Source organism: Salmo trutta, chromosome 24 (assembly GCF_901001165.1).
Source record: "Salmo trutta chromosome 24, fSalTru1.1, whole genome shotgun sequence".
Classification (NCBI taxonomy): domain Eukaryota; kingdom Metazoa; phylum Chordata; class Actinopteri; order Salmoniformes; family Salmonidae; genus Salmo; species Salmo trutta.
This window is the reverse complement of record NC_042980.1, coordinates 49149497-49169527: the sequence shown is the minus strand read 5'-3', so window position 1 is coordinate 49169527 and position 20031 is coordinate 49149497. Positions and strand designations below refer to the sequence as shown.

The 20031-nt window shown below is 47.6% G+C and overlaps 1 protein-coding gene across 1 annotated transcript in view; it reads left to right on the top strand.

Moving 5' to 3' along the window:
- si:dkey-230p4.1 (trichohyalin) overlaps positions 1-19216 on the top strand; it is a 53377-nt gene extending 34161 nt beyond the window's left edge. Inside the window, exons 15-25 of the mRNA XM_029710738.1 lie at positions 1762-1871; positions 2125-2278; positions 2389-2582; positions 8242-8369; positions 8633-9054; positions 10585-12288; positions 12418-13230; positions 14177-14656; positions 16250-16315; positions 17601-17678; positions 18889-19216. Coding sequence (XP_029566598.1) covers positions 1762-1871; positions 2125-2278; positions 2389-2582; positions 8242-8369; positions 8633-9054; positions 10585-12288; positions 12418-13230; positions 14177-14656; positions 16250-16315; positions 17601-17678; positions 18889-19116 — 4377 coding nt within the window. The 3' untranslated portion in view covers positions 19117-19216. The remainder of the gene's footprint in view (positions 1-1761; positions 1872-2124; positions 2279-2388; positions 2583-8241; positions 8370-8632; positions 9055-10584; positions 12289-12417; positions 13231-14176; positions 14657-16249; positions 16316-17600; positions 17679-18888) is intronic.
- The last annotated feature ends 815 nt before the right edge of the window (positions 19217-20031 follow it).

Below are 20031 nucleotides of genomic sequence, written 5' to 3'. Positions count from 1 at the left end.
CTAAACCCTAACGCCCAGCCGCTACAGGTAGACTAAACCCTAACGCCCAGCCGCTACAGGTAGACTAAACCCTAACGCCCAGCCACTACAGGTAGACTAAACCCTAACGCCCAGCCGCTACAGGTAGACTAAACCCTAACGCCCAGCCACTACAGTTAGACTAAACCCTAACGCCCAGCCGCTACAGGTAGACTAAACCCTAACGCCCAGCCACTACAGGTAGACTAAACCCTAACGCCCAGCCACTACAGGTAGACTAAACCCTAACGCCCAGCCGCTACAGGTAGACTAAACCCTAACACCCAGCCACTACAGGTAGACTAAACCCTAACGCCCAGCCACTACAGGTAGACTAAACCCTAACGCCCAGCCACTACAGGTAGACTAAACCCTAACGCCCAGCCGCTACAGGTAGACTAAACCCTAACGTCCAGCCGCTACAGGTAGACTAAACCCTAACGCCCAGCCACTACAGGTAGACTAAACCCTAACGCCCAGCCGCTACAGGTAGACTAAACCCTAACGCCCAGCCACTACAGGTAGACTAAACCCTAACGCCCAGCCGCTACAGGTAGACTAAACCCTAACGCCCAGCCGCTGCAGGTAGACTAATCCCTAACGCCCAGCCACTACAGGTAGACTAAACCCTAACGCCCAGCCACTACAGGTAGACTAAACCCTAACGCCCAGCCGCTACAGGTAGACTAAACCCTAACGCCCAGCCGCTACAGGTAGACTAAACCCTAACGCCCAGCCACTACAGGTAGACTAAACCCTAACGCCCAGCCGCTACAGGTAGACTAAACCCTAACGCCCAGCCACTACAGGTAGACTAAACCCTAACGCCCAGCCGCTACAGGTAGACTAAACCCTAACGCCCAGCCGCTGCAGGTAGACTAAACCCTAACGCCCAGCCACTACAGGTAGACTAAACCCTAACGCCCAGCCACTACAGGTAGACTAAACCCTAACGCCCAGCCGCTACAGGTAGACTAAACCCTAACGCCCAGCCGCTACAGGTAGACTAAACCCTAACGCCCAGCCGCTACAGGTAGACTAACCCTAACGCCCAGCCGCTACAGGTAGACTAAACCCTAACGCCCAGCCGCTACAGGTAGACTAAACCCTAACGCCCAGCCACTACAGGTAGACTAAACCCTAACGCCCAGCCACTACAGGTAGACTAAACCCTAACACCCAGCCACTACAGGTAGACTAAACCCTAACGCCCAGCCACTACAGGTAGACTAAACCCTAACGCCCAGCCACTACAGGTAGACTAAACCCTAACACCCAGCCACTACAGGTAGACTAAACCCTAACGCCCAGCCACTACAGGTAGACTAAACCCTAACGCCCAGCCGCTACAGGTAGACTAAACCCTAACACCCAGCCACTACAGGTAGACTAAACCCTAACGCCCAGCCGCTACAGGTAGACTAAACCCTAACGCCCAGCCGCTACAGGTAGACTAAACCCTAACGCCCAGCCACTACAGGTAGACTAAACCCTAACGCCCAGCCACTACAGGTAGACTAAACCCTAACGCCCAGCCACTACAGGTAGACTAAACCCTAACACCCAGTGCTTTGTTGCACTTTTACATCGATGTTGAAAATGTCATGTCCACTGTCAAATAAATGTTCTACATAAATAAATGTTCTACATAAATAAATGTTCTACATAAATAAATGCTGCTGAACTGTCTCAGACAACTTGTCTAGAACCACAGAGAATGTTCTTGTTCTTCTTACCCTCAAGCTTGAGATGGAGATGGCTGACCTCCAGGGCCAGCTACAGGGACTAGAGTCAAAGGTCGTGACCCTTCGTAGGGAGCTTAACACCCAGTCCAGTGAGAGCACAGAGTTAAGGTAGGACACGATGCGACTGCCTCAAAGTAGACAGACCTTTAAGTCCATTACATCTGTTTGGAAGACTATATATGAACATTACTTTTCCTCAGTGCCTGTCTGTGAGGGCCTCAGTGCCTGTCTGTAAGGGCCTCAGTGCCTGTCTGTGAGGGACGATTTGCGATCGGGATAGTTCTGTTCAGTGTTCTGTAATAGGCTGTGCGTGTGACAATCAATCGGTATCTTATCAATCAATGTATTTGGTCGTGTGCAGGACTCGTAGAGGATCAGAGCTGAGCTCCCTGCAGCAGCTGAGGGACAGAGAGAGGGAGCTGGAGAGAGAAGTGGAGACCCTACGGGAGGAGAAGGAGAGAGAAGTCACCGCTCTGCTGGAGGAGAGAGGAAAGGATGGAGAACGACTGGAACAGGTGAAGGAGAGCAGTAGAGCGGCATCGAGTCTTCCTCTGTATGGTTTGTGTTGCTTCTGTTCACTTTGATTGTTTTTTTTGTTGCATATTGTTCTTGATGTGGGTTACAGCTGTCTGTGCAGCACGGTGCAGTGCGTGAGGAGTTGAGAGGTCTACAGGCAGTGTTGTGTCAAGCGACAGAGCAGCAGAGGAGGGCAGAGAGAGAGGCTGAGGAACTACTAAGAGAGAACCAGGAAGTGGCGGGGACTGTCCTCTCGCTGGAGAGAGAGAGAGACCAGCTGGGGCAGGACATAGAGGAACTCAGGTGAATATCCTTTACAAATGTATAAAGTAAAGATTAAAAGCAGAAAATGTTATAAGGAAAACACTACCTTAAAGCTTCCTTCTCAAATAGTGGGGCGCGCCCCCCTGGGGGGGCTCGGAGCGATGCCAGGGGGGGCGCGCCCCCCTGGGGGGGCTCGGAGCGATGCCGGGGGGGCGCGCCCCCCTGGGGGGGCTCGGAGCGATGCCGGGGGGGCGCGCCCCCCTGGGGGGGCTCGGAGCGATGCCAGGGGGGGCGCGCCCCCCTGGGGGGGCTCGGAGCGATGCCAGGGGGGGCGCGCCCCCCTGGGGGGGCTCGGAGCGATGCCAGGGGGGGCGCGCCCCCCTGGGGGGGCTCGGAGCGATGCCGGGGGGGGGCGCGCCCCCCTGGGGGGGCTCGGAGCGATGCCAGGGGGGGCGCGTGACCCCGGGGAACACGCTTTTTCTTGCCGCGGGGAGTAGGTTTTTTTTTAACCGAACAAGAGCACAGCACAGAGCAGGAGATATGAAGTGCAGATAACAAACCCTTAAGAGACACCATGGGAAAATATTTAACAGGGATGAGAAGAAAGGCGGAGAGAGACGGAGATAATGAGACAAACGTAAGTCTCCCGAAAGCTAAGACGAGGAAATATGACGAAGCGTATGTAGCGCTTGGCTTCACTGGGACTACGGTGGGAGACGAGGAAAGACCGGTATGTTTACTCTGTCTAAAAATGTTGGCAGCGGACAGCGTGAAGCCAAATAAATTAAGGCGTCACTTAAAGACATTACACCCCAATCACGCTGATAAGCCGCTTGAGTTTTTTCAGCGAAAACGTGCCGAATATTGTCAACAATCGTCCCGCTTTGTGAATGCTACTTCAGTAAACCAGCGAGCACTGTTAGCATCATATAAGGTGGCGTACCAAATTGCTCAGTGCAAAAAACCCCACTCCATAGCAGAGGAGCTGATACTGCCTGCAGCATTAGACATGGTCTCTGTCATGCTGGATGACGCAAGTGCTGCAAAAATAAAAACTATCCCTCTGTCCAATGACACTGTCGCCAGACGTATAAATGACATTGCTAATGATCTTAAAGAACAGCTGGTAGATAAACTCATGGACAAACGTTTTGCCTTACAGTTCGATGAAGCAACTGACAGCAACAAAGACTGTTTGTTTATCGCTTATGTACATTTTGACATGACAAACTCCCCTGTGTGAGGATCTACTTTTTTGTAAATATGTCAGAGACAGAGCCACAGCTGAAGAGCTATTCAAAATGCTGGACTGCTTCCTGACTGAGAATGGGCTAAAGTGGGAGAACTGCATTGGTGTTTGCAGTGATGGTGCACAGACCATGGCAGGGATGAGAAAAGGAGTTCGGGCACTCATCAAGAAGGCCTCACCTAATGCTGAGTGGACACACTGTGTTATACACAGAGAAGCACTGGCATCAAGGCACCTTTCCTCTGAATTAAGTGAGGTTATGACTGACATTGTAGGTGTAGTCAATTTTATAAAGACCAGACCACTAAAAACAAGAGTCTTCTCTGCTATCTGTGAGGAGATGGGAGCTGAACATCAAGCTGTGCTGTTTCACAGTGAAGCAAGGTGGCTGTCACAAGGAAAAGTCTTGTCCCGAGTTTTTGAGCTCAGAGAGCAGATAAGAATGTTTTTGGAGCAGGAGCACAAGTATGACATCACAGAAACATGTAGTGATGAGAACTTCCTGGCAAAACTGGCCTACCTGAGTGACATATTTGGAAAGCTAAATGAACTAAATCTACAGCTTCAAGGGAAAGATAAACACCTCCCTCAGGTCACAGACAAGATCAGCTCTTTCACTCGAAAGCTTGCAATGTGGGGCAGGCGACTTGAAGGAAATACTGATTCATTCCAGAACCTGCATGAATTTGTTGACACTACTGACTATGATGCCACCTCAGTGATTCCATATATTAAGGAGCATATTTCATCACTGATGGGATTCTTTAAAAAGTACTTCCCTGAAAACAGTTCCCAATATGACTGGGTGAGAGATCCTTTCAATGCACCAGCTCCAACTGGTTTCAGCTCTGCAGAGGAGGACCAGTTCATTGATTTGACGTCTGACTCCACATTCAGACTGAGGTTCACATCACAGACACTGAGTGAATTCTGGCTGAGTGTAGAGAGGCAGTATCCACTCTTAGGGCAGAGGGCCATGGGCATTCTTCTTCCTTTTGCAACATCTTATCTTTGTGAGACTGGCTTCTCTGCTGTTGCTGCACTGAAGACCAAGTACAGGTCCCAGCTAAACATTGAGCAGGAGCTGAGAGTTGCAGTATCATGCTTCAAACCCCGCTTGGAAAAGCTGTGCTCTGCAAAACGTGCTCATTGTAGCCATTAATCCTGACTTCTTCATTTTGATAAAAAAAAAAAATCAGCACAAATTGTTTTATTCATTTTTGTTTTATAGGTCAAAATGTTTCATATATTGTGCTCCTGAGTTAATGTTGCTGATCAATTTGAATTTATTATTATTTATTGATTATATTTTATTTTTTTTTTCAGTATCAAATGGTCAAAAAAAATTTACAGTTTAAATAAGGGTTGAATTATTTTTTAATTTCAGGCAAATTGATGCACTTGAAGTCTTTTCTGTTACAAACTAAAAAAAACAACGTTAATAAAGTTATTCTTTGTTGTAAGTTGATCTATATTTCTTTTTTTCCTTTTTCTTTAATATTAATAAGGATACAATGTTATGCAGAGGTGTACTTATAACAATTTTATAGACAAATTATACTATTTACAGTCGCGGCGGAGAGTTGGGGGGGCGCGAAATGTTTACTTCTTCCTAGGGGGGGCGTAACAGAAAATAATTGAGAAGCACTGCCTTAAAGGGATAGTTGATCCAAACATGTTTGTCCTCACCCTGTAATCAGTCTATGTAAAAGGCTTGACTGTTTGTCCTCACTCGTAGTAGTAGTAGTATCGTAGTGGTAGTAGTATCGTAGTGGTGGTAGTAGCATCGTAGTGGTAGTAGTATCGTAGTGGTGGTAGTAGTATCGTAGTGGTAGTAGTATCGTAGTGGTGGTAGTAGCATCGTAGTGGTGGTAGTAGCATCGTAGTGGTGGTAGTAGTATCGTAGTGGTAGTAGTAGTATCGTAGTGGTAGTAGTAGCATCGTAGTGGTAGTAGTAGTATCGTAGTGGTAGTAGTAGCATCGTAGTGGTAGTAGTAGCATCGTAGTGGTAGTAGCATCGTAGTGGTAGTAGCATCGTAGTGGTAGTAGCATCGTAGTGGTAGTAGTATCGTAGTGGTGGTAGTAGCATCGTAGTGGTAGTAGTAGTATCGTAGTGGTAGTAGTAGTATCGTAGTGGTAGTAGTATCGTAGTGGTAGTAGTAGCATCGTAGTGGTAGTAGTAGCATCGTAGTGGTAGTAGCATCGTAGTGGTAGTAGTAGCATCGTAGTGGTAGTAGTAGTATCGTAGTGGTAGTAGTAGTATCGTAGTGGTAGTAGTAGCATCGTAGTGGTAGTAGTAGCATCGTAGTGGTAGTAGTAGCATCGTAGTGGTAGTAGTAGCATCGTAGTGGTAGTAGTAGTATCGTAGTGGTAGTAGTAGCATCGTAGTGGTGGTAGTAGCATCGTAGTGGTAGTAGTAGCATCGTAGTGGTAGTAGTAGCATCGTAGTGGTAGTAGTAGTATCGTAGTGGTAGTAGTAGCATCGTAGTGGTAGTAGTAGTATCGTAGTGGTAGTAGTAGCATCGTAGTGGTGGTAGTAGCATCGTAGTGGTAGTAGTAGCATCGTAGTGGTAGTAGTAGCATCGTAGTGGTAGTAGTAGTATCGTAGTGGTAGTAGTATCATAGTGGTAGTAGTAGTATCGTAGTGGTAGTAGTAGCATCGTAGTGGTAGTAGTAGCATCGTAGTGGTAGTAGTAGTATCGTAGTGGTAGTAGTATCGTAGTGGTAGTAGTAGTATCGTAGTGGTAGTAGTAGCATCGTAGTGGTAGTAGTATCGTAGTGGTAGTAGCATCGTAGTGGTAGTAGTATCGTAGTGGTAGTAGCATCGTAGTGGTAGTAGTAGCATTGTAGTGGTAGTAGTAGTATCGTAGTGGTAGTAGCATCGTAGTGGTAGTAGTAGTATCGTAGTGGTAGTAGCATCGTAGTGGTAGTAGTAGCATCGTAGTGGTGGTAGTAGTATCGTAGTGGTAGTAGTAGTATCGTAGTGGTAGTAGTATCGTAGTGGTAGTAGTAGCATCGTAGTGGTAGTAGCATCGTAGTGGTAGTAGTAGTATCGTAGTGGTGGTAGTAGCATCGTAGTGGTAGTAGCATCGTAGTGGTGGTAGTAGTATCGTAGTGGTAGTAGTAGCATCGTAGTGGTAGTAGTAGCATCGTAGTGGTAGTAGTAGTATCGTAGTGGTAGTAGCATCGTAGTGGTAGTAGTAGCATCGTAGTGGTGGTAGTAGCATCGTAGTGGTGGTAGTAGCATCGTAGTGGTAGTAGTAGCATCGTAGTGGTAGTAGCATCGTAGTGGTAGTAGTAGTATCGTAGTGGTAGTAGTAGTATCGTAGTGGTAGTAGTAGTATCGTAGTGGTAGTAGTAGTATCGTAGTGGTAGTAGTATCGTAGTGGTAGTAGTATCGTAGTGGTAGTAGCATCGTAGTGGTAGTAGTAGCATCGTAGTGGTAGTAGTAGCATCGTAGTGGTAGTAGTAGCATCGTAGTGGTAGTAGTAGCATCGTAGTGGTAGTAGTAGTATCGTAGTGGTAGTAGTATCGTAGTGGTAGTAGCATCGTAGTGGTAGTAGTAGTATCGTAGTGGTAGTAGTAGTATCGTAGTGGTAGTAGCATCGTAGTGGTAGTAGTAGCATCGTAGTGGTAGTAGTATTATCGTAGTGGTAGTAGCAGCATCGTAGTGGTAGTAGTATCGTAGTGGTAGTAGTAGTATCGTAGTGGTAGTAGTATCGTAGCTGTAGTAGTATCGTAGTGGTAGTAGTAGCATCGTAGTGGTAGTAGTAGCATCGTAGTGGTAGTAGTAGTAGTAGTATCGTAGTGGTAGTAGTATCGTAGTGGTAGTAGTATCGTAGTGGTAGTAGTAGTATCGTAGTGGTAGTAGTAGTATCGTAGTGGTAGTAGTATCGTAGTGGTAGTAGTATCGTAGTGGTAGTAGTAGCATCGTAGTGGTAGTAGTAGCATCGTAGTGGTAGTAGTAGCATCGTAGTGGTGGTAGTAGCATCGTAGTGGTGGTAGTAGCATCGTAGTGGTAGTAGTAGTATCGTAGTGGTAGTAGTATCGTAGTGGTAGTAGTAGCATCGTAGTGGTAGTAGTAGCATCGTAGTGGTAGTAGTAGTATCGTAGTGGTAGTAGTAGTATCGTAGTGGTAGTAGTATCGTAGTGGTAGTAGTAGTATCGTAGTGGTAGTAGTAGTATCGTAGTGGTAGTAGTAGTATCGTAGTGGTAGTAGCATCGTAGTGGTAGTAGTAGCATCGTAGTGGTAGTAGTAGCATCGTAGTGGTAGTAGTAGTATCGTAGTGGTAGTAGCATCGTAGTGGTTGTAGTATTGTTGTGGTGGTAGTAGTAGTATTGTAGTATTATAGTAGTAGTATTGTTGTGGTTGTAGTAGTATTGTAGTATTATAGTAGTATCATTGTTGTGGTCTCTCCCTGTATGTATGAGTTGTATTTGTCTCTCCAGGATCCTGACGGTGTCCCAGCAGCACCAGTTAACCCAGGCCCAACAGCAGGTCTCTGGGCTGGAGGTAGAGAGTCGGCAGCTACAGGTCCAGGTCACCACTCTGCTCCAGACCAAGGATGTGTTGCAGGGTGAGCACTGACACTTGTTGCCTTAAAGATTAATCCCAATTTCCATTTGGCAGGAGACAGAAAGTCAAGGAGCTTACTTCCAGAATCTAAGCCTACTGTAGCCTACATTAAAAATATGTCAAAAGTGCCACAGATTTCACTCTCTGTGAGTTGGGTTCTCCAGAACCAGCCCATTTATCCACATCTTGTATGTGTTAATTTTCAAGAGTTATTCAACTCATCATGGTTTTGTCGTATTGGTCCCTGATATGTATATCCTCCAGGGGAGGTCCAGTGTCTGAGGGGAGAGATGGAGAGAGGGAGGAGACAGACGGAGAAGGAGAAACAGGAGGAGAGAGAGAGGAGCCAGAGAGAGAGGGAGGTCTGGCATGCTGACCTGGAAAGGCTACAGTTACTGGTAGATCAGACGACAATGAAAGGGACAAGAGAAGAGGAGGAACGGAGAGAAGAGAGGGAAGGATGGCAGAGAGAGAGGATGGCGTTGAGCTCGGAGCTGGGGCACAGAGACGGAGAGGTGGTGGCGATGAAGAACAGGATGGAGGGATTGGAGAAGGAGGAGGAGGAGATGTCGTGTCTGTTGGAAGAGAGAGATGCAGAGCTGGAGAGACTAACCGCAGAACACAAGAGTCACCAACACAGAGAGAGAACACTGAAGGAGGAGGCGGAGAGATGGAGAGAGAGAGCACAGGAGGGGGAGAGATGGAGGGAGAGAGCAGAGGAGGGAGAGAGATGGAGGGAGAAAGCAGAGGAGAGAGCAGAAGAGGGGGAGAGATGGAGGGAGAAAGCAGAGGAGGGGGAGAGATGGAGGGAGAAAGCCGAGGAGAGAGCAAAAGAGGTGGAGAGATGGAGGGAGAAAGCAGAGGAGGGAGAGAGATGGAGGGAGAAAGCAGAGGAGGGAGAGAGATGGAGGGAGAGAGCAGAGGAGGGAGAGAGATGGAGGGAGAAAGCAGAGGAGAGAGCAGAAGAGAGAGAGAGATGGAGGGAGAGAGCAGAGGAGGGGGAGAGATGGAGGGAGAAAGCAGAGGAGAGAGCAGAAGAGAGAGAGAGATGGAGGGAGAAAGCAGAGGAGGGAGAGAGATGGAGGGAGAAAGCAGAGGAGGGAGAGAGATGGAGGGAGAGAGCAGAGGAGGGGGAGAGATGGAGGGAGAGAGCAGAGGAGAGAGCAGAGGAGAGAGAGAGATGGAGGGAGAGAGCAGGGGAGGGGGAGAGAGAAAATGCGAGACTGAGTCAGCAGCTCACTGAAAAAGAGAAGAATAACAGTGAACAACTAAAGGCTGTAAAAAGAGAGAGTGAGAAGATAGCGGAACAACTGAAAAAGGACGAGGTAGACGGAAGGAAGAGATTAGAGGAGATGAAAACTAGAATGATCTCACTGGAGGACGAAAGAGACAATCTGGAGAAGGACATGGATGAAATGAGTCAGAGGTTTAAAGAAACAAAGAATAAACAGAGTGAACAACTGGAAGACAGAAGAAGAGAGATGGAGAAGGTGGCAGAACTTCTGAGAACAAGGGAAAGAGAGATGGAGAAGGTGGCAGAACTTCTGAGAACAAGGGAAAGAGAGATGAGAAAGAGAGAGGAAGAGATGACACAGCTGAAAGCCATGGTCATGTCTCTGGAGGAAGAGTTGAAGGACATTGAGATATTAAAGGGAAACCTTCAGGCTTTAGAAGAGGCCAACACCAAACTCCGGGACAAGGAGATAGAGGAAGAGAAGAAGACGGAAAAGAGAGAGGCAGGAGAGAGGGAGAGGACTGAGAGATTGAAAGAAGATCTGGCACAGAAAGACCTGGAGGTACAGGAGCTCCGGAGCAGGATGGCGGAATTGGAGAAAGAGGAGGAGGAGATGTCGTGTCTGTTGGAAGAGAGAGATGCAGAGCTGGAGAGACTAACCGCAGAACACAAGAGTCACCAACACAGAGAGAGAACACTGAAGGAGGAGGGGGAGAGATGGAGAGAGAGAGCACAGGAGGGGGAGAGATGGAGGGAGAGAGCAGAGGAGGGAGAGAGATGGAGGGAGAAAGCAGAGGAGAGAGCAGAAGAGGTGGAGAGATGGAGGGAGAGAGCAGAGGAGGGCGAGGGATGGAGGGAGAAAGCAGAGGAGGGAGAGAGATGGAGGGAGAAAGCAGAGGAGGGAGAGAGATGGAGGGAGAAAGCAGAGGAGGGAGAGAGATGGAGGGAGAGAGCAGAGGAGGGGGAGAGATGGAGGGAGAGAGCAGAGGAGAGAGCAGAGGAGAGAGAGAGATGGAGGGAGAAAGCAGAGGAGAGAGAGAGATGGAGGGAGAAAGCAGAGGAGTGGGAGAGAGAAAATGCGAGACTGAGTCAGCAGCTCACTGAAAAAGAGAAGAATAACAGTGAACAACTAAAGGCTGTAAAAAGAGAGAGTGAGAAGATAGCGGAACAACTGAAAAAGGACGAGGTAGACGGAAGGAAGAGATTAGAGGAGATGAAAACTAGAATGATCTCACTGGAGGACGAAAGAGACAATCTGGAGAAGGAACTGAAGAAAAATGAACTATTGAAGAACAAAATGTTTGCCGCGGAGAGAGAGAACACACAGCTCAGAGAGAGGGAGAGAGAAAGATACCAGGAGGAGAGTCTGAGAAAGAAGAGGAAGGAGTCAGAGGGAAGGGAGCGAGAGGAGAGACTGAGAGGAACGCTGGAGCTGAGAGAAGGAGAGGTTGAAGTCTTGAGAGTGAAGTTGATCGTCTTGGAAAAAGAGAGGGATGAGGGGAAGAGAGAGCGGCAGACACTAGAGGGGAAGATGGAGAGACAGATGGCCCAGCTGAGGGAAAGAGAAGACGAGGTAGAGAAACTGAGGGAGGAGGAAGAGGAGGCAAGGGCTAGGCTACAGCAGAGAGAGGAAGAGTTGAGGAATCTGAAAGACAGAATGCACCAGTCAGAGCTCTCAGAGAAACATGTTTCAGACCTTCTGATAGAGACCGAGTCTTTACTAGAGACGGAGAGGAGTCAGAGCAGAGACAGGAATAAAGCACTAGACTTGGCCAAGGAGGAGAGGGAGAGGGAGAGAGAACAGGCACAGGAAACAGAGCAGCAAAAGGAGAGACTGGAAGAGGAGGTGAAGAAATGGAAAGAAAGAGTGGAAGAACGGATAAAAGAGGTAGCAAGGCTCTCGCAGCTCCTGAAGGAGAGAGAGGAGGAGGTGGAGGACTTTAGGGTGAGCGGTGGAGAAAGACAGAGACAGGAGGACGTGTTGAGGAGGAACAAGGAGGAGAGGGAATGGTTGGGTGCCCAGCTGAGAGAGGAACAGGCGGAGGGAGAGAGACTGAGGTCCAGACTAGAGGAGGTGCAGAGAGGACAACGCCTCCTGCAGGAGGATAGAGGATGTCGCGTGGAGAGGCTGGGTGCTCAGGTTAAAGCCCTGGAGGAGGAGAGAGACCATCTCCTAGCTGAGATCAGGAAGAAGGAGAGAGAGGCTGGGATCCTGAAAGATGAGACTCACAAAGAGAGGAGAGAGAAGGAGAGGACTGGCTCCTCACTGAGAAGGATGGAGGAGGAGTTGAAGGAGAGCAAGGAGGCGCTGGCCCTCAGTCTGGCCACCTTGAAGGAGCAGGGAGCAGAGATGACCAGGAGCAGGGAGAGAAGCAGGAAGGAGGTGCAGGAGAAAGAAGGGGACAACCAGAAGATGAGAGAGGGGCTGAAGACAGCCATGCAGGAGATGGCTACCCTGAACCAGCTGCTGGAGGAGAGCCACAGGGAGGGGGAGAGGCTAAGGAGCCTCCTGCAGGAGAGGAAAAAGGAGATGGTGAAGAGCAGGGAGGAGAGCCTGCGTGCTGCCCGGGGGGAGGTGGAGGAGCTGCGAGGGAGGACCAGGGCTGTGGAGCAGGAGAAAAGGGAGGTGGAGAGGAAGCTCGGAGACAGAGAGGAGGAGCTGGAGGAGGTGTTGGGAGAGAAGGAGAGGAGACAGAAGGAGATGGAGGAGGTGTTGGGAGAGAAGGAGAGGAGACAGAAGGAGCTGGAGGAGGCAGTGAGAGAGAAGGAGAGGAGACAGAAGGAGATGGAGGAGGTGTTGGGAGAGAAGGAGAGGAGACAGAAGGAGCTGGAGGAGGCAGTGAGAGAGAAGGAGAGGAGACAGAAGGAGATGGAGGAGGTGTTGGGAGAGAAGGAGGCTGAGCTGACCACCACCAGGGCCAGACTGGATGTCCTGGAGAAACAGAGGACAGAGCTCAGATGTCTGGCTGCTGAGAAGAGTCAGGCAGTTACACAGCTCAGAGAGAGGATCAGAGAGGTGGAGGGAGAGATGGAGGGAGTGAGAGAAGAGAAGAAGAGAGAGATGGAGAGGCTTGAGCGGAAGATGGAGACGTTGAGACAGGAAGAGCAGGAGAGGAGGGAGAGTCTGAAACTAAGGGAGCAGGAGAGCCTGAAGCGTGTAGAGTTAGTCACGGACATTCTGAGAGAGAAGGAGACAGAGCTGGAGAGGGTGAGAGAGAAAGCTTACAGAGAGGAGAGGAAGAGAGACACAGAGGAAGTGAAACTGCAGAGTCTGGAGAAAGAAGAGACGGATGAACAGAGTAGACTGAGAGAGCCCGGGGAACAAAGGGAAGCGACAGACCAGAAGAGAGGAGAAGGAAGTCAGGAGTGTCCAGGAAGAGAGGTCTGGCTTCAGGACGAGGTAGTTACTCTGAGGAAGAGAGTGTCCTCCCAGCTCCTGGACAGAGAGGAGAGGGAGACACTGTTGAGACAGAGAGAGACAGAGCTTTACACCCTGAGAGAGAGAGTAGAGGAACTCAGTAAGGACAGAGACCGTATCACAGCTGCCCTGGAGAAAACTGAGGCTACTATGATTGGCTACCGGGACAGAGCCCACCAACAGGAGCAGAGCAGAGGGGCGGGATCTGAGGTTAGTACAACTCCTCTCTATGGCTGCGCCCCAAATGGCCCCTATGGACCCTGGTCAGTAGTAGTGCACTATATATAGGGAATAGGGCCCTGGTCAGTAGTAGTGCACTATATATAGGGAATAGGGCTCTGGTCTATAGTAGTGCACTATAACATTATAACCCCCCCAACGGACATTATAACCGCCCCAAGGGACATTATAACCCCCCCAAGGGACATTATAACCCCCCAAGAAATGTTATAACCCCCCAAGGGACATTATAACCCCCCCAAGGGACATTATAACCCCCCAAGGAACATTATAACCCCCCCAAGGGACATTATAACCCCCCCAAGGGACATTATAACCCCCCAAGGGACATTATAACCCCCCCAAGGGACATTATAACCCCCCAAGGGACATTATAACCCTCCCAAGGAACATTATAACCCCCCCAAGAAATGTTATAACCCCCCCAAGAAATGTTATAACCCCCCAAGGGACATTATAACCCCCCAAGGGACATTATAACCCCCCAAGAAATGTTATAACCCCCCAAGGGACATTATAACCCCCCCCAAGGGACATTATAACCCCCCCAAGGGACATTATAACCCCCCCAAGGGACATTATAACCCCCCCAAGGGACATTATAACCCCCCCAAGGGACATTATAACCCCCCAAGGGACATTATAACCCCCCAAGAAATGTTAGAACCCCCCAAGAAATGTTAGAACCCCCCAAGGGACATTATAACTGCCCAAGGGACATTATAACCCCCCAAGAAATGTTATAACCCCCCAAGGGACATTATAACCCCCCAAGGGACAGTTTTCCAGTTGTGAGCAGCGATTCAGTGTCTGTCTGGTGAGTACCTGTCAGACCTGTCTGTCCATACAGGAGACAGTCGTGCTGTACAGTTCACTACACGACCCTGGTGTAAAAGACCGTCTGTCTGTCCTGCAGAGATCTGTGGCCCAGCCAGAGATAGACCCTGTGGTCCAGGACCGTCTGTCTGTCCTGCAGAGATCCGTGGCCCAGCCAGAGATAGACCCTGTGGTCCAGGACCGTCTGTCTGTCCTGCAGAGGTCCGTGGCCCAGCCAGAGATAGACCCTGTGGTCCAGGACCGTCTGTCTGTCCTGCAGAGGTCCGTGGCCCAGCCAGAGATAGACCCTGTGGTCCAGGACCGTCTGTCTGTCCTGCAGAGGTCCGTGGCCCAGCCAGAGATAGACCCTGTGGTCCAGGACCGTCTGTCTGTCCTGCAGAGGTCCGTGGCCCAGCCAGAGATAGACCCTGTGGTCCAGGACCGTCTGTCTGTCCTGCAGAGGTCCGTGGCCCAGCTAGAGTTGGACCATCGACGGCTACAGAGGAGGAATACACAACTGGAACAACGAGCTGACAGACTGAAGACTGAGAGGAAACGCCTCAGAGAGATGTTGACACAGGTATACTGATCTGTCTTACCTTATTTACCTGCAGAACCAAAAGGTCAGTTCATCCTGATTTCGGATCCCGAATAGAAAAGAGGTGCACTCACCTTACTATTTACAATGATACACTCACCTTACTATTTACAATGATACACTCACCTTACTATTTACAATGATACACTCACCTTACTATTTACAATGATACACTCACCTTACTATTTACAATGATACACTCACCTTACTATTTACAATGATACACTCACCTTCCTATTTACAATGATACACTCACCTTACTATTTACAATGATACACTCACCTTACTATTTACAATGATACACTCACCTTACTATTTACAATGATACACTCACCTTCCTATTTACAATGATACACTCACCTTACTATTTACAATGATACACTCACCTTACTATTTACAATGATACACTCACCTTACTATTTACAATGATACACTCACCTTACTATTTACAATGATACACTCACCTTACTATTTACAATGATACACTCACCTTACTATTTACAATGATACACTCACCTTACTATTTACAATGATACACTCACCTTACTATTTACAATGATACACTCACCTTACTATTTACAATGATACACTCACCTTACTATTTACAATGATACACTCACCTTCCTATTTACAATGATACACTCACCTTACTATTTACAATGATACACTCACCTTACTATTTACAATGATACACTCACCTTACTATTTACAATGATACACTCACCTTACTATTTACAATGATACACTCACCTTACTATTTACAATGATACACTCACCTTACTATTTACAATGATACACTCACCTTACTATTTACAATGATACACTCACCTTACTATTTACAATGATACACTCACCTTACTATTTACAATGATACACTCACCTTACTATTTACAATGATACACTCACCTTACTATTTACAATGATACACTCACCTTACTATTTACAATGATACACTCACCTTACTATTTACAATGATACACTCACCTTACTATTTACAATGATACACTCACCTTACTATTTACAATGATACACTCACCTTACTATTTACAATGATACACTCACCTTCCTATTTACAATGATACACTCACCTTACTATTTACAATGATACACTCACCTTACTATTTACAATGATACACTCACCTTACTATTTACAATGATACACTCACCTTACTATTTACAATGATACACTCACCTTACTATTTACAATGATACACTCACCTTACTATTTACAATGATACACTCACCTTACTATTTACAATGATACACTCACCTTCCTATTTACAATGATACACTCACCTTACTATTTACAATGATACACTCACCTTACTATTTACAATGATACACTCACCTTACTATTTACAATGATACACTCACCTTACTATTTACAATGATACACTCACCTTCCTATTTACAATGATACACTCACCTTACTATTTACAATGATACACTCACCTTACTATTTACAATGATACACTCACCTTACTATTTACAATGATACACTCACCTTCCTATTTACAATGATACACTCACCTTCCTATTTACAATGGTGCTTCTGCTGTGGTTTGTTTTAAAAAGACGGAGAGAGGATCGTCACGTCATGAGCTGTCCCAGTCCTCCAGCAGAGACGGAGACAGAGCTCAGGTTAGTTACCCGTCCAGCAGAGACGGAGACAGAGCTCAGGTTAGTTACCCGTCCAGCAGAGATGGAGACAGAGCTCAGGTTAGTCACCCGTCCAGCAGAGACGGAGACAGAGCTCAGGTTAGTCATAAACCCGTCCAGCAGAGACGGAGACAGAGCTCAGGTTAGTCATAAACCCGTCCAGCAGAGACGGAGACAGAGCTCAGGTTAGTTACCCGTCCAGCAGAGACGGAGACAGAGCTCAGGTTAGTTACCCGTCCAGCAGAGACGGAGACAGAGCTCAGGTTAGTTACCCGTCCAGCAGAGACGGAGACAGAGCTCAGGTTAGTTACCCGTCCAGCAGAGACGGAGACAGAGCTCAGGTTAGTCACCCGTCCAGCAGAGACGGAGACAGAGCTCAGGTTAGTCATAAACCCGTCCAGCAGAGACGGAGACAGAGCTCAGGTTAGTCATAAACCCGTCCAGCAGAGACGGAGACAGAGCTCAGGTTAGTTACCCGTCCAGCAGAGACGGAGACAGAGCTCAGGTTAGTTACCCGTCCAGCAGAGACGGAGACAGAGCTCAGGTTAGTCATAAACCCGTCCAGCAGAGACGGAGACAGAGCTCAGGTTAGTCACCCGTCCAGCAGAGACGGAGACAGAGCTCAGGTTAGTCATAAACCCGTCCAGCAGAGACGGAGACAGAGCTCAGGTTAGTCATAAACCCGTCCAGCAGAGACGGAGACAGAGCTCAGGTTAGTCATAAACCCGTCCAGCAGAGACGGAGACAGAGCTCAGGTTAGTTACCCGTCCAGCAGAGACGGAGACAGAGCTCAGGTTAGTCATAAACCCGTCCAGCAGAGACGGAGACAGAGCTCAGGTTAGTTACCCGTCCAGCAGAGACGGAGACAGAGCTCAGGTTAGTCATAAACCCGTCCAGCAGAGACGGAGACAGAGCTCAGGTTAGTCATAAACCCGTCCAGCAGAGATGGAGACAGAGCTCAGGTTAGTCATAAACCCGTCCAGCAGAGACGGAGACAGAGCTCAGGTTAGTCATAAACCCGTCTACTAACTACTCTGGTTGTTGTCATATCATTAACAGTTACAAGTCAATGTGCTCTTACAGTGCGGTTAGACTGCACCAAATAACTCATCTACAAATCACTTTGCATCCCAAATAACTTCAGTAAATATGTGAGTGGTAAATCTGTACGGAGGCTTACTCGTGGTGAGGGGAGGAGGGGAGGGAATAAAAATCCCCTGAAATGTGCTGAATTTAGACAGAGCGTTAACTCCTTTCTGTTGTGCAGGAATCCAGGGGTTCGGTCGGTCTGGAAACAGAGGAGTTGAGACGCCTTCGGACCAAGGTGAAGGAGCTGGAGGACCAGGTGGGTCACCACCATGGCTTTTGTCCCAATCTGTATCCAATTCCCTTAAAAGGGCTCATCGGAGTTCAGAACGGTGTCCTATTGACCGCGGTGTCTGATCATTATAGATTGTAACTATTGACCGTGGTGTCTGATCATTATAGATCGTAACTATTGACCGCGGTGTCTGATCATTATAGATCGTAACTATTGACCGCGGTGTCTGATCATTATAGATCGTAACTATTGACCGCGGTGTCTGATCATTATAGATCGTAACTATTGACCGCGGTGTCTGATCATTATAGATCGTAACTATTGACCGCGGTGTCTAGATCGTAATGGGGTCTGATCATTATAGATCGTAACTATTGACCGCGGTGTCTGATCATTATAGATCGTAACTATTGACCGCGGTGTCTGATCATTATAGATCGTAACTATTGACCGCGGTGTCTGATCATTATAGATCGTAACTATTGACCGCGGTGTCTGATCATTATAGATCGTAACTATTGACCGCGGTGTCTGATCATTATAGATCGTAACTATTGACCGCGGTGTCTGATCATTATAGATCGTAACTATTGACCGCGGTGTCTGATCATTATAGATCGTAACTATTGACCGCGGTGTCTGATCATTATACATCGTAACTATTGACCGCCGTGTCTGATCATTATAGATCGTAACTATTGACCGCGGTGTCTGATCATTATAGATCGTAACTATTGACCGCGGTGTCTGATCATTATATATCGTAACTATTGACCGCGGTGTCTGATCATTATAGATCGTAACTATTAACCGCGGTGTCTGATCATTATAGATCGTAACTATTGACCGCGGTGTCTGATCATTATAGATCGTAACTATTGACCGCGGTGTCTGATCATTATAGATCGTAACTATTGACCGCGGTGTCTGATCATTATAGATCGTAACTATTGACCGCGGTGTCTGATCATTATAGATCGTAACTATTGACCGCGGTGTCTGATCATTATAGATCGTAACTATTGACCGCGGTGTCTGATCATTATAGATCGTAACTATTGACCGCTGTGTCTGATCATTATAGATCAGAACTATTGACCACGAATCCTGTAAGGGAATATGGTGTCATTTCAGGTGTATACTATGGATTTGTCAAGGTTATTCATTTATCAAGGTGTTTTGAACGATGCACCTTTATTTAAACATTAATGTTGAACGTTCCCTAACCTCGCAGGTACACCAACTACAGCTGACGCTTGTCCTCGACCATCGGGAAAGGGTGGAGTTTATCCAACACTCCTCCAGGAACAACCAATGGCTGGTGTCTCTTCGCCAAGACTTGACTGATTCTCTGGTGTTGGTCTCGCAGCAACCAATCCCCTCTGTGCTGGAGTCAGAGACACACCGATTGGATAGGAGTGCCAGGGAGGAGGAGCTGAGATGGTCTCTCAGTCAGAGTTGAAGATGAAGCACAGTGTGTTTGCCTCCGAAATGGCACCCTATTGTCTTCCAGGGCTCTGGTCAAAAGTAGTGCACTATATCTGGAATAGTGTGCCATTTGGGTCAAAAGTAGTGCACTGTATCTTCAATAGTGTGCCATTTGGGTCTAAAGTAGTGCACTATATCTGGAATAGGGTGCCATTTGGGTCAAAAGTAGTGCAATATATCTTGAATAGGGTGCCATTTGGGTCAAAAGTAGTGCACTATATCTGGAATAGGGTGCCATTTGGGTCAACAGTAGTGCAATATATCTTGAATAGGGTGCCATTTGGGACTCACCCTATGTATACTGAACAAAGATATAAACACAATATCAACAATTTTACTGAGTTACAGTTCATATTAACTTAATTGAAATAAATTCATTAGGCCCTAATCTATGGATTTTGCATGACTGGGCAGGGGCACAGCTAATCAGAATGAGTTTTTTTTTTTACCACAAAAGGGCTTTATTACAGACAGAAATACTCCTCAGTTTCATCAGCTATCCGGGTGGCTGGTCTCAGACGATCCTGCAGGTGAAGATGCTGGATGTGGAGGTCCTGGGCTGGCGTGGTTACGCGTGGTCTGCGGTTAAGAGGCCGGCTGGACGTACTGCCAAATTCTCTAAAACGACGTTGGAGGCTGCTTATGGTAGAGAAATGAACATTCAATTATCTGGCAACAGCTCTGGTGGACATTCCTACAGTCAGCATACAAATTCCACTCTCCCTCAAAACTTGAGACATCTGTGGCCATTGTGTTGTGTGACAAAACTGCACATTTTAGAGTGGCCTTTTATTGTCCCCCAAGCACAAGGTGCACCTGTGTAATGCTCATGCTGTTTAATCAGCTTCTTGATAGGCCACACCTGTCAGGTGGATGGATTATCTTGGCA